Source organism: Ambystoma mexicanum, chromosome 4p, assembly GCF_040938575.1.
Source record: "Ambystoma mexicanum isolate Mex_15411 chromosome 4p, UKY_AmexF1_1, whole genome shotgun sequence".
Classification (NCBI taxonomy): domain Eukaryota; kingdom Metazoa; phylum Chordata; class Amphibia; order Caudata; family Ambystomatidae; genus Ambystoma; species Ambystoma mexicanum.
The window spans coordinates 591,610,016-591,622,468 of NC_090927.1; the positions used below are offsets into that span (position 1 = coordinate 591,610,016).

The 12,453-nt window shown below is 46.5% G+C and overlaps 1 protein-coding gene across 2 annotated transcripts in view; it reads left to right on the top strand.

Annotated features, from left to right (window-relative positions):
- Positions 1-442: 442 nt before the first annotated feature.
- The window catches only part of TINAG (tubulointerstitial nephritis antigen), a 1,051,371-nt gene continuing 1,039,360 nt past the window's right edge, over positions 443-12,453 (top strand). For both annotated transcript variants that reach the window (XM_069606138.1, XM_069606139.1), the window contains exon 1: positions 443-937. In XM_069606138.1, the coding sequence (XP_069462239.1) occupies positions 544-937 (394 nt within the window). In that variant the 5' untranslated portion in view covers positions 443-543. The remainder of the gene's footprint in view (positions 938-12,453) is intronic.

Below are 12,453 nucleotides of genomic sequence, written 5' to 3' on the forward strand. Positions count from 1 at the left end.
CAAGCATCCCACTCTCCATTCCTTTGCTCTTAGAGGGTGTTTGTTGGAAGGGGGGGGGGCAAGCTTTACAGACGCGTTTTTCAATAGGTTTGCTCCATTGTAAAACGCGGGGGCCCTACAAGTTCCAAACGTGTTGATTGTAAATCTGCTATAACTGACTATTTAAGAAATCATATACATCTAAAAGTGCATTATTTTTTAAAACCTCTAAATAACATTGTAAATCGAATAACATTGCATACCATATGAACTTTGGACATGCCAGAAAGAAGAAAAAAAAACAGCCAACCTTTCAACGGCTGCGTTTTTTCGATTGGCAAAACAGAACAAGAGATTTCCTTGAACAGGTGACTCCCCAACACGTGCAGCCTTGCTTGGTTAATTGTTAATCTGCCAGGGTTCAGCAGTTCGATCCAGCATCTGAGTGACATCCTCCACTTCAGCTTTGCCAGCAGCCAACCTGAACACGTTTCGCACTGGACATTAGACCCCCGACCACACGCCCCAGTCCCACTCAACACGATCGAGGCAGTGCGCGAGCAAATGATGGCTTACAAATGCCAGATTGTAATATTATGGAGCATCTCAGTTCAGCTCATTTCACATGGCTCTGTGGCTTCTGAAAGGGATTTGACAGTGAATTTGTATTCGGATGCGGGTCAAGACGATCCTTGGCGCAGTAGGGTCAAGAGGTCACTGTCCGATGGACTGTACTGTTGGACTCGAGGTTGCTGTCCGCAGAGGGATGACAGTTGCCGACTTCCATATTATGAGAAAAATGCAACATGCTACTGCGATCTGTTCTGTGACAAAGAGCCCGTGGGCCACGTGGACTGCTGCCCCGACTTCTGGACTGCCTGCAGGGGCGAGGAACCCCCGCAGCTTCACACTCAGACTGCGCCAGTCACTGCCTCTACAACGCCACTGGAGTTGCCAGGTGAGCTTTGGGAACATTTCGATATATACATATAACCTGTGATATAGGCACATAGAGTGGTTTTTAATTACACACGCATATTTGGTATCAGGTAATATTATCTCAATATATATGGTCGCCGTAAATAATATCGCCGGGAAAAGGTGGTGGAGATATTACATGGGTGACCAGATATATGGGGACAGGGTAAAAAAAAACAAAAAAAAACAAAAAAAAATGTGTGGGTTGTTGGGGTGTCCCCCACATGTTCCATGCAATAATGTCGCCACAAAAAACGGCCATTTTTCGGTGATAATTTTGCATGGCGAGATTTTTGTGGCGACATTATTACATGGAACCGCATATTTTATCAAGTGCTAGGATGACATTTTCTAAAGCTGACTGTGAATTCAGTGAGAGCAAGACAGCTCTCACGCGTGTAGTTGCCTTTGAATGGAGCGGTTCGCAGCTGTGCTCCTCTACTTTCTAAACAAGGTTTCACTGTTCTTAAACATTTATTTTGAAAAGAAATCGTTCTGGAATTGTTTATGATATGATATGGTATTTGTAATGCGCCTATACACAAGTGTTTCAAGGCGCGACGAGGCAGGGAGGGGGCACAAAGGGAAGACAGACAAAGATCCTACTAGGCCAGGTGTCATTCAGATCGCGCAAGTGCATGGGTAGAGGGGAAGGGAAAAGTGCAAGGGGAAAGGGAGAGGGGAAAGTGAAGTACAGGGGTAGTAGAATAACAAGATAAATAATAAGGGCCAGCTGGTGGCAAGTGCAAGGTAAGTGCAGACAAGTGCTGGGAAGGGGGGCTGTAGGGATACAGAGACAGTCCCGCATTGCAGGGATTGCCAGAAGGAAGTGCAAGGGGAGAGTTACTGGGCCAAGGACCGCGATCGGTGAGAGTGGCCCAGTTGCAGATTCAGTGCAATTTTAGTCAGGAATTTTGCAGGGGAGAAGGGGAGAGAAAGCAGAAGCAAAGAGGAAGGTTTTGAGGTGCTTCCGGAACCGGAGATGGTTCTCCTCAAGTTTCAGGGAGGCAGGAAGGCTGTTCCCGAGGGAGGCCCCTGCCGTGGAGAGAGATCTACCCCCAACTCATTGCTTGGAGAAGCGGCTGACCTGAGGGAGTTGGAGGCGGATGAGCGAAGAGCTCGAGAAGGAAGAAATTTAGGAAGACAGAGTTGAAGGTATTTTGGCCCCAGGCCCCAGAAGGCCTTGTGTACAATGCAGAGGGTTTTGAACTTAATCCTCGCAGCCACTGGGAGCCAGTGTAGAGATTTCAGTCCTGGAGAGATACGGTCCCTGGGCTTGAGGCCAAGGACAAGTCTTGCAGTCCTTTTCTGGATGAGTTGCAGAGGGCGGAGAGTAGAGGCAGGCAGATTTAGATAGAGGTTGTTACAGTAGTCCAGTTTAGAGAGAACCAGGGCTCTGGAGACAGTGAGCTGCTGGGGGAAGGAGAGGAAAGGAAGAATACTTCTGAGGAGGTGCAGCTGGTAGTGTGACTTCTTAGAGACGTCAGATATGTGAGGAGAGAAGGAGAGTGTGGAGTCGAAGATGACCCCAAGGTTTTTTGCCTTGCAGGTAAGAGCAGGAAGAGGGCCAAGAGAGGCCGGCCAGAGAGCTGCAGCGAAGGAGGAGTGGGTGTGCCAATGAGTAGAATCTCAGTATTACTGGCATTAAGGCAGAGGTCATTGGCGGCACACCACTCCTGCATAGCAGACAGGCAGTCAGAGATGAGGGAAGGAGAGGAGGAGGCTGAGGGTAGCCTGAAAATGAGCTGGGTATCATCCGCACAGCACTGAAAGTTGGGACAGAGAGTGGCAATGCGGTGGGCAAGGAGTGCCAGATACTGGTTGAACAGCCAGGGAGAGAGGTTTGATCCCTGGGGGACACCACAGGTAGAGAAAAAGATGTCAAAGAGGAAGGACCCCAGTTGGACCTGGGAGGGTCGATTGGAGAGGAAAGCGGAGAGCCACGCCAGGGCCTGACCAGTGATACCCAGGTTATCACGGAGACGGTTGAGCAGGATGACATGGTTGACAGTATCAAAGGCAGAAGAGAGATCGAGCAAAATGAGAACACACTCCACTTTTAAAATAAAAGTGGAGGAATAACTTGCACTTCAGTGCACTGCACTGCACTGAAGGCTGCCTTAAACAGCAGGTGTGTGTGTTTTTGGGGTGTTTAGGTGCACAGCAATTGGGTTTGTGGAGAGTGGGGGCAGCCCAGCAGGGATCATAGTTCCATTACTTCTTTTCCTATGTTTCGACCAGCGGTTCTGCATATACAGTGGCACTACAAGGTTGGTGGAATGATTACCCATTTTTTATGGTTATTTAATCAGTATCCATGACGGAAGGATGACCTCGCTTGAACACTGGCAGTGAATCAGGGAATTTGGTTCTATGGTAATAATATTTTCTCTGTTCTGAGGTATTCTGGTCATGTCCCCAGCTGCGTAAACCAGTTGTGAGGCTTTGGTGTTCGTTGCCCAGGTACTTCCACCGTTTGGCAGCTATTGTTTAGACGTTCCCAGACGCTGCAATCGTTGGTCAATGTTTTGACATTTTATGCTTATCTACTCATATCAAATGGGAGATATTGACATTATTAAACATGCATTACCATTATATGATCAGATACACTATTTGTCAGCCATAACCTCATCTACATATCACATAGCCATATTGCTGCCACATTCCAGCGAATGACTTATTTGTCCGAGTACAAATATATGCCAGATATTTACATCATATCCACACATACAGGATTTTCCAGCTCATGCTAGCACAAAGATTGGTACTACCATCACATGCAAAATGTGTCACCATTCTACAGATATTGACATTATATGACAAGGTATTGCCACTGTTCAATGTATGTTGCCAGCATATGGTGAAGTACGTCATGGGGATGCTTGTAGTCCCCTGCAGAAGGGGGTTGGGCTGGACTGCCCCTTTTGGGGTGGGACCAGGCCTGATTTGCATATGGTCTTTCCCATTTTGTAATGGCTTGGCAGGCTAAAGAATGATGGTCTGGAGGGTGTCCCAAACAATGCCAGAGGTTTAGATTAATTGAAAAGCTTCCAGCCGTCACCTCTTTTGTTTTGCTGAAGCATGACATGTGCCAGTTAATTGCAACACATTTCCATTGCCCCTACAATTTTGCAGTGATATGCCCTCTGCTCACACATGTTACAAGGAATATTCATGAAATGCTAGGATTATCACACCATTTGCCAGCAACTGATTGTATTTTTCCAGCTAGTCACCCATGTTCTAGCTAAAAGACTAATGTCCCCCCCACCAAAGCACTGCATGAGCATCACCGTACCCAAAGACCATGCAGCCTCCCTTATAAAAATATGGGCCTCTGTAAACTCTGCACATCAACTTGCTGACTACCCCTCCTCTCTTCCCTCGACCACAGTCTATGTACAGTAAACCGGCCTCATGCATAACTAACGCTGTGATTTAAAGCCAATGGGGGTCATTAGGACCCTGGTGGTAGCTGTGCTGGTAAATGCTGGCACAGCTGCCACCGGGAATGTGCAATTTACCGGGGCATTACAGCCCTAGCGGAACCCTAATTGCCCATTCCCAGGGGGCTGGAAAATATTACTCTGCATTCCCATTTGAGTCCCATTGGACTCAATGGGAATGGGGAGGACGGATGCACCGGCACCATTCATGAATAATGCCGGTGCATCCGTTGAGTTCCGTTCCGCCAAAGGCTCCCACTCGCAGAACTCGTAGTTTGCCAGTCCGGAAACAAAGGTACGGGCAAGGTTACCGGTACTGTTGTTTCCAGAACGGCAAACCTGTAATTAAGCCCAATGAAACCACAAACCTGGTAAGCCACTGTCAGAGAACACACTCCAGCTGCTGATAAAAAACACAAAAGAAATCGTCCCTATTAGTCGGGTTAGTCCAATGTACCAGAAAAGCCTGATGGACTCAGACTGTGAAGGCCAATCTGTTCCAATGCCCGTGCAATGTGTAGACATCGGAGAAAATGCACCATTCACATGCTATATAAGAATCCAAAATAACTCAACACATTCTTTAAGTACCAGCCACACAGCTGCTGGTAATTAAACTGCAACAAATGAGCATGGTACACACAAGAGTGTCCCAAAATACTCCTTAGCTAACCATAACCATAATTGAAAAATAACCCAATTTAAAAAAAAAAGATATGTGGTTATCAAAATCTTATAATCACACGTTGTTGCCAAGATTTACATTGCTTAGTGCAATAAGTGAGTTGCATTTAAAATGGGCTTCCTAGATAGAACTTACACCGTGCATGCTAAATGTTTAGATTTATTCTGTGTTTCGGAACAATGGTCGTGCAGTTCATGGCCATTTCATAATGGAGGAGCTTGCTAACGGCTTGGCATTTCCGTACACAATAACAGCCGATTGGAGCATCTAAACACACTACAGCACACACACACACACACACACACACATGCGCACGCACGGACGCATGCACGCACGCACGCACACACACACACACACACACACACACAAGAATATGTATCCACTTGTCAATGATTTGTCACAGAATGTGTCACTTCTCTGTGAACATGTCGTTCTCTCCCCGAGCATACGTGCACACATTACACCATGTTTTTTGAATGACAGTTTTCCATATATAACTAGCTGCTTTTAGTTTCGTCTAAAACTTCATCAAGAGAAAATGGGTTACAGTTCAGGAAGCTAGACATAGTCAATGAAAGAAACCAACAATATAAAACAAAAAAAAATCAATAAAGCTCGAGAATGGTAGGAAACACTGACATGTTTGTAGTCTTATGTAGTTCATGTGCTGGAAGTCAACGGAATTGTCATTGATTAATTTTCTGAAGCAGATTTGTCGGGGGAAATTCTGCCGGGGTCGGCCGGGCCGTCCGCAGACCTCCGGGCAGGGAGGCCCCAACTCCTCCCGTATATCCCAAAGGAGATAGAGTATGAGACACACACAAGAAGCAATGTGACTCTGCTGTTTATTAAACACAAACGGCAGGGATGGGTCAAGGATCATACGCGTCTGACCTGACACACACACAATCGTGGGGCTCGCAGGCCCTTTTTACTGTAGTATGACGCGCTACCTGCGTCACTCTAGAAAATTAACAAAAACCTATCGCCACTCTTAATTGGTTGCTCGAGTGGTAGGGTTAGTATAGCATACGTATAGAGAATAATATGAGTGGCCGAGGGTTAGTCAGGTGATATATCTGGGTTGTCCCTACAATTAGATACATGAGAATTGTTACATGAGGACTCCTAATGATTGGTTAATATTACTGTTGTCAGTGATAAGAGCCCCATGTTCTGATTGGTGTGCCCGTGAGCTTCCCAGCCTGGGACCATCGCTGTTCCCAGCTCTCGGTGTACCTGCAATTTGCAACAATGTTTCACTATTGGTACATGCAGACAATGTGAAGACTTATTCATGAGCTGGACGGCTGACTACTCCCACTGTCGCAGATGTCCATTGATCCTTTCAAGTGTATCTGCCTGTGTCTTGTAACGAGGGATCCAGACGCCTCTTTCCTCCTGGGCTTGGCATCTCGTCAGGTTCGGCTTGGTCACGTGGGATGGGACCGTGTTTGAGGCAGAATTCTGCACAATTAATATTGTGTTTCCACTGTGTGCCTGGTTTAATTGCAGGTGCAACTTTGATGTTGGTGCACGGCGTGCGAGGTTGCAACATCGTGCCCTTGATGGTCTGCTTTTGGAATGTGGGTTTGCAACATTACGACCTTGGCTGTCTGCTTTCCCCAGGCTCATTCTGCAGGATCAGCAACCTGACTCTTGTTCTGTTAACGTCTACGGGAGCTCTTGCTTGCGGCCTACTCAGGCCTAGTGTATAGGTGGAACCGTCTGGTGCACAGGCGCTTTAGGTTATAGACTCGTATTGTCTTACGACCAGTATTGTGTCTTCGTTATAATCCTCATTTATGGCACCTACGTGTAGGAGAAGCGTAAGCAAGCTCTTTAGATGAGTTCATGGTGCGTCTTGCGTTTCTGCATTTTGAAAGCCTATGTGGAAAATAATAAAGATGCACGTCCGTGAGTATGTCTGTCGCCTACGTCATAGCACTGAGTATATTCTTCATGTAGATTGGTGCTGGAGTGTCCAGTGTGTATGTTGGCACAGGTGTGCTATCCGTTGGCTAGGTCGTCATGGCATCTCTAACGACGTATAGTTTTAGTCCAGTTGATCCATGCCGCAGGCATCGGCATGGGCAGGGCGGGCTGCTGGGCAGGCAGATGGACACATCCTTATGTTCCTGTACCAGGGTATCTGGTCGTCTGGTAGATGGGCAAACTCTTCTCGTGGCGGGTGCTTGGGCCGTGAACCTTTAGGCCAGGCGCGAGAGGGGAAAGAGGGGAGTCTGTTTTTCCATTTTCTCACTTCAGTCTTGTCAACCACAAACATATCCTTTTCGTTATCTCCTCTTACTCTCCACACTTTAGTTATTCCTCCTAAATGTCCATAATGGTTAACATGATCTTCAAATGACCAATACATATATTCCCAGGTTCCTCCAGGAGTACAGTACACCCATTTCCCTATGTAACTCCTGGGGTTTCTTGGGTTCTCGACCTTCACCGATGGTGGGTCCAGGTGGTTGGTGATGATCTGGTTGCGCAATTTCTCTCTCTCTTGTATTATTATGCCTGTGTGTTGGCCGTCATCTGCTGGCATCAGTGGGTGCATACCGACCATTTCAAGCAACTTGTCAGTGGTGCGTGCCTTCCGGGCTTTCCAAAATCTTATTATGATCAGTGTAGCTCCAGCCAAAATAATACAACCAACTATAATTTTCAGTCCATCTGACAGCCAAGATGGCATCCATGACCATAATAGCGAAAACCAGCTCTCATCCTTTTTCACACCTTTACTTTCATCCACCATTTTGGAGTGCAACTGGGCCAGTTGTGAAACTGCTTCTGTCAATGTACCGTTGTCAGCATCATTGGCAGGAATGAATGTGCAGCATGATTGTCCTATCTTTGCGCAAACTCCTCCTTCCATGGCGGTGAGGAGGTCCAATACATATCTGTTCTGCAGTGCTACCATCCTTATTGCTCGCAGCTCTTCTTTTATTGTGTTGAATCCGTTTACTGTAGAATTGATGGTCATCATGAGTTCCCATCTAGTTATCTGGAGCCATTTTCCGTTTGCGTAAGCCTGCAGTCCTGGATGTATTATTGAGGAGAAGAACATTGCTGCTCTGCTGAATAGTCTGTGTTCTGGCGGAATCGAAGTGAGTGCCGTTTCCGACCTTCTCCATAGGTAATTTCCTGTCAGAGGTTCCCCTTGTCTTTTCCGTCTGTTTAGGACAGTATCATTGCCGTTGGTCCTGTTCCCTGGCTCCCCCTGAGGCGGTGCAGATCTCTTATTTCTCTTGTCCCCTTCATCCATTTTGGGAAAGTTTGCCACATTCACATGCTTCTGGGGTACCACTAGCGATGGTACATTGACGTGCACCATCGTGCATACACCATTCCACAGAGGGGGCAGCGTGTGATATGCCTTTTCTCCACAGGCCCAGTAATGGTCCATTATCTCTGCTGTTCCTGCTCCCCCCTCAGGTAACTCCATCACGCTTCCACAATTGGTGTTATATCCTACGTCCACCTCTCCTTTATGTTGGTAGCATACTTTAGGCGCAGTCAACGGCAGTATTGTTATCGGGTCTTCATCCGTTTCTATCCATGTGAGCATAGGCACGTATTTGATCCAAGTTGTCCAACATCTGTGATTGTGCGCATCGATAGTTGAAATAGTTTCTTTTGTTACCATGTTGCTGCCAACCACTCCTATCTCCCATTTGTTGTCCAAGTATACTTTCCCCGTTATCGTCACCAGTGGCCTCTCCCAGCATCCTAATTTACCAGGAACTTCAGTGGCGTACCAATCACATGATAAGTACTGCAGTGTTACTTTCTTTGTTTCTCCTTTTGCAGGACCACTTGTTTGTATCTAAATGCTTCAGCATGTAAACTGCTCTTGTGGTAACTCAAATAAGTCTTGAGGAAGTTGTTTTCGTATGGGTATGAGTCTCGTGTTTTCCACGTCATATGCACCACTGTTCCTTGAAATCTTCCTTTCGTTTGGAACAGTGCCAAGTATATTATGCACCGTGCTGTTTTTTCGTCTATTTCTGTGGCAACAAATGTTCGAGAAGCGCTCATGGCGTATGGTATTAATGAGCAAACGTAGCAGCTGTCTTCTGTTGTCTGCTTACCAATGCGGGTCATGTGTTGATACCATATGTTGTTTGAGACGTGTGCTGAATCTTGTATATAATTGTCAATACCTTTATTATCTGAGTATGTGCTGCGTTGTACTCTATTCTGCTTGTGCGCAATTTTGCTAATATCACCTGACGTAACACCTGTTGCAGCTGGGGATTGGGGTGTGTTAGGTTTGGGTACAGCAATAATATTGATAGCATAGCTGTACTGCCATACAGAGGCAGCTACGAACCCGGTGATTATCAAAATCCCTATTACTTTTATTACATATGCTAATTTCACCGGCATTTTGCTCTTACCTTGCTGCAGTCCGGCAGCGAATTCTTGCGATGTTAGAGTTGCCCGCCTGAAAATTCTCAATATGCTGATTATTAAATGTTAGTTGTTAAGCTCTCCCTATCAAATAGTCATTCAGTGCCCAGGCGAAGAGCTGTTCCCACGCTACTCTAAGCGATCTATCTCTTAGGGCAGGTAAGTATGGGTGGAGGTGGGGCATCGAATATTCTATGGCCAAAAGGAACGCTGTGTAGTAGATGCGTACCCTTTTCCTTTTCAGGTACGTTGGCCTTTTTATTTCATATACAAATTGGTGTGACAATTCTTCTGGGTAATTATCGTCTGAGGGTACCATCTACTCCTGGGCAGTGAATTTGTTAGTTATCTACTTTCTTAGCAATACAATAATACGCGGTTCCTGCATGTGCGAGAGAAAAGAGCATTCACGTGTTTACATGTGTATTTGTGCGAGGCAATGTCCTTTAGTTCAGTTACTACTGTAATGGGTACAGGGGTCAGTGGATGGTGGGCAGGGGGTGTTTGGGTTCAACCGGTGGGCGTTGCTTTTACTCTTTGAGCGTGTGATCACGGGGTGGGCTGGATGGGGATCACCCTTTTCTTCTTCAGTTATTGTCTCTGGGGAGTCTGGGGAGTGACAAGGTATGGGAATACTTGGGCCGCTGGCTGTGGTAGAACTTCCTTCTTCTGTTGTTGATGTTGTTGCTGTTCTCTCAATGGACCTGTCGGTGGTGCTGGGGCGGGTCTGTTGTCTGTAGATCTTTACGTCGTGTAGGTGGTTCCAGGCACGCTTGTCCTGTAACTTTACTGCTCTTGTTGATACCTCCTCTACCAGATGTGGACCAGTAAAGTGTGGGTCATTCCATTTCCTATTGAAGTTGCGAAGTAGTACGTGGTCACCTTTAGCAACCTTACACAGTCCTTCCTTTTCCAGTTCTTTACCCGCGTCTTCTTGTTGGCTTCTATTAGACCCGCCCCGTGTGCGCTCGAGCTGTTGAGACACAAACACTACACTAGTAATCAAAGAAGACACATATTGGTACATTTCATCACCCAGAACACTTGCAGTGCTTTCGTGGTCGGTAAATGCTCTTGACGTTGGCGTTAGGTGAAGGCGCATTTGACGTCCGGTAACCACCTCATGGGGAGTGAGGTGGTGGTCGGACCCTGGCCTATTCCTTAGCTCAAATAATGCTAATGGAAGACAATATAACCAACTCTTCTTTGTTGTTTGCTGTATCTTTGCAATTGCCTCCTTTAATAGGCCATTCAGGCGTTCACATAAACCGTTGGCCTGTGGGTGGTATGCACATGCAAATTTATGTTTAATGTTCAGCAGCGATGTAATGTGCTGGAACATCTCGTTTGCAAAATGTGGGCCATTGTCTGACCTTAACACCTCGCACACTCCCCACCTGGGGAAGACCTCCCTCACTAGGAACTTGGCTGCTCTAAATGCATCTGGGTGTGAACAGGGCCCTGCCTCAATCCACCTAGAGAATGGGCATACTACTACAATCATATACCTATTTCCTTGACATATATTAATCATATCAACATAGTCAATGTGGAGATGCCGGAAAGGTCCCTCTGGCCGGGGTATAGTACCTCTTATCACTTTTAGAGTGTGGCCGGCCGTAAACTGTTGACATGTGATACAGTTACTGATAAAATTCGACACATGCGAATTTAACTCGGGGCAGAACCAGTCTTCCCTAATTCGTGCTGCAATTACTTCCTTGCCTGTGTGGGCTGGAAGATGTAGTTGGCTCAGGGCAGTGTTCAAAAGTGCCAATGGTATTACAACCTTTCCAGTGCCACCCTGGCGCCATAGTGCGTCAGTTGGGGACATTATACATCCTCCTTTTACCCATATTTCCTTTTCGGCCATTGGTGCAGCCGCTTGTAGCTCCATAATCTGTGTGGCTGGGAGATGGGTGTACCCTTCTCTTAACAACATCTCTTTTGCTATTCCCCTCCCTCTCCCTCTCTGTGACTCTGTGGGGTTCCATATCTCACCAAAGTATGCAGCATACTTCGCATGTGCGTCTGCTGCTGCATTCCCTTTTGAGACGTGGTCTTCACCATTGGTGTGTGCGGTGCATTTTACTAAAGCTAGTTCTTGGGGGTCATTTATTACTTCAATCAGTTCAGCCAATAAGAGAGCATGTTGCACTGGGGTGCCATCAGCTCTCCTAAACCCTCTTCTTCTCCATTTCGACAACCCTGAGTGGACAGTTGATGTAACATATGCGCTGTCGGAATATATAGTCACTCGTTTGTCAAAGCTTTCCTTCAACGCCAAGATCAGTGCGACCAGTTCAGCTGCTTGAGCGGAGTAATGCTGTGGTAATTGTACACATTTCACTGTCACACAAACCGGTACTTCCATCATTTTCACCACTGCTGCCCCAGTCCTCCTCACACCATCCCCCTGATCGATAGTTGATGACCCATCAATAAATAACAGCTCACCCCCCTCTAGTGCGTTTTCCTCAACTTTTCTAGTACATGAGTACATTTCAGTTGTTTCAGTACAGTCATGGGCATAGTCTCCCTCCTCAATTACTTCTGCTAGGAACCTTGCAGGGTTGACCGTGCTACATCTAACAATTGATAGTTCAGCTCTGGATAGAATGATCTCATAACCTGATGCTCTTTGCGTGGTTAGGGTGGATTTAGGTTTATTTAATATTGCAAAAAGTGCATGTTCCACAAATAGTGTAGTCGGGCACCCCATGGTTATTGTTGATGCTTTCTCCACCGCAAAAGCGGCTGCGGCGAGACCTTGTTCGCAGGGGAAGTGGCCTAACATTACAGGATCTAAGTGGCCACTGTAAAATGCTACGGGTTTGTAGCCCATGCTTGTTTTTTGAGCCAACACTGCTTTCATTACTGCTGAGTCGCAATGTGAAAATATAAAAAATCGCCGCTCATAGTCTGGGGATGCCAGCA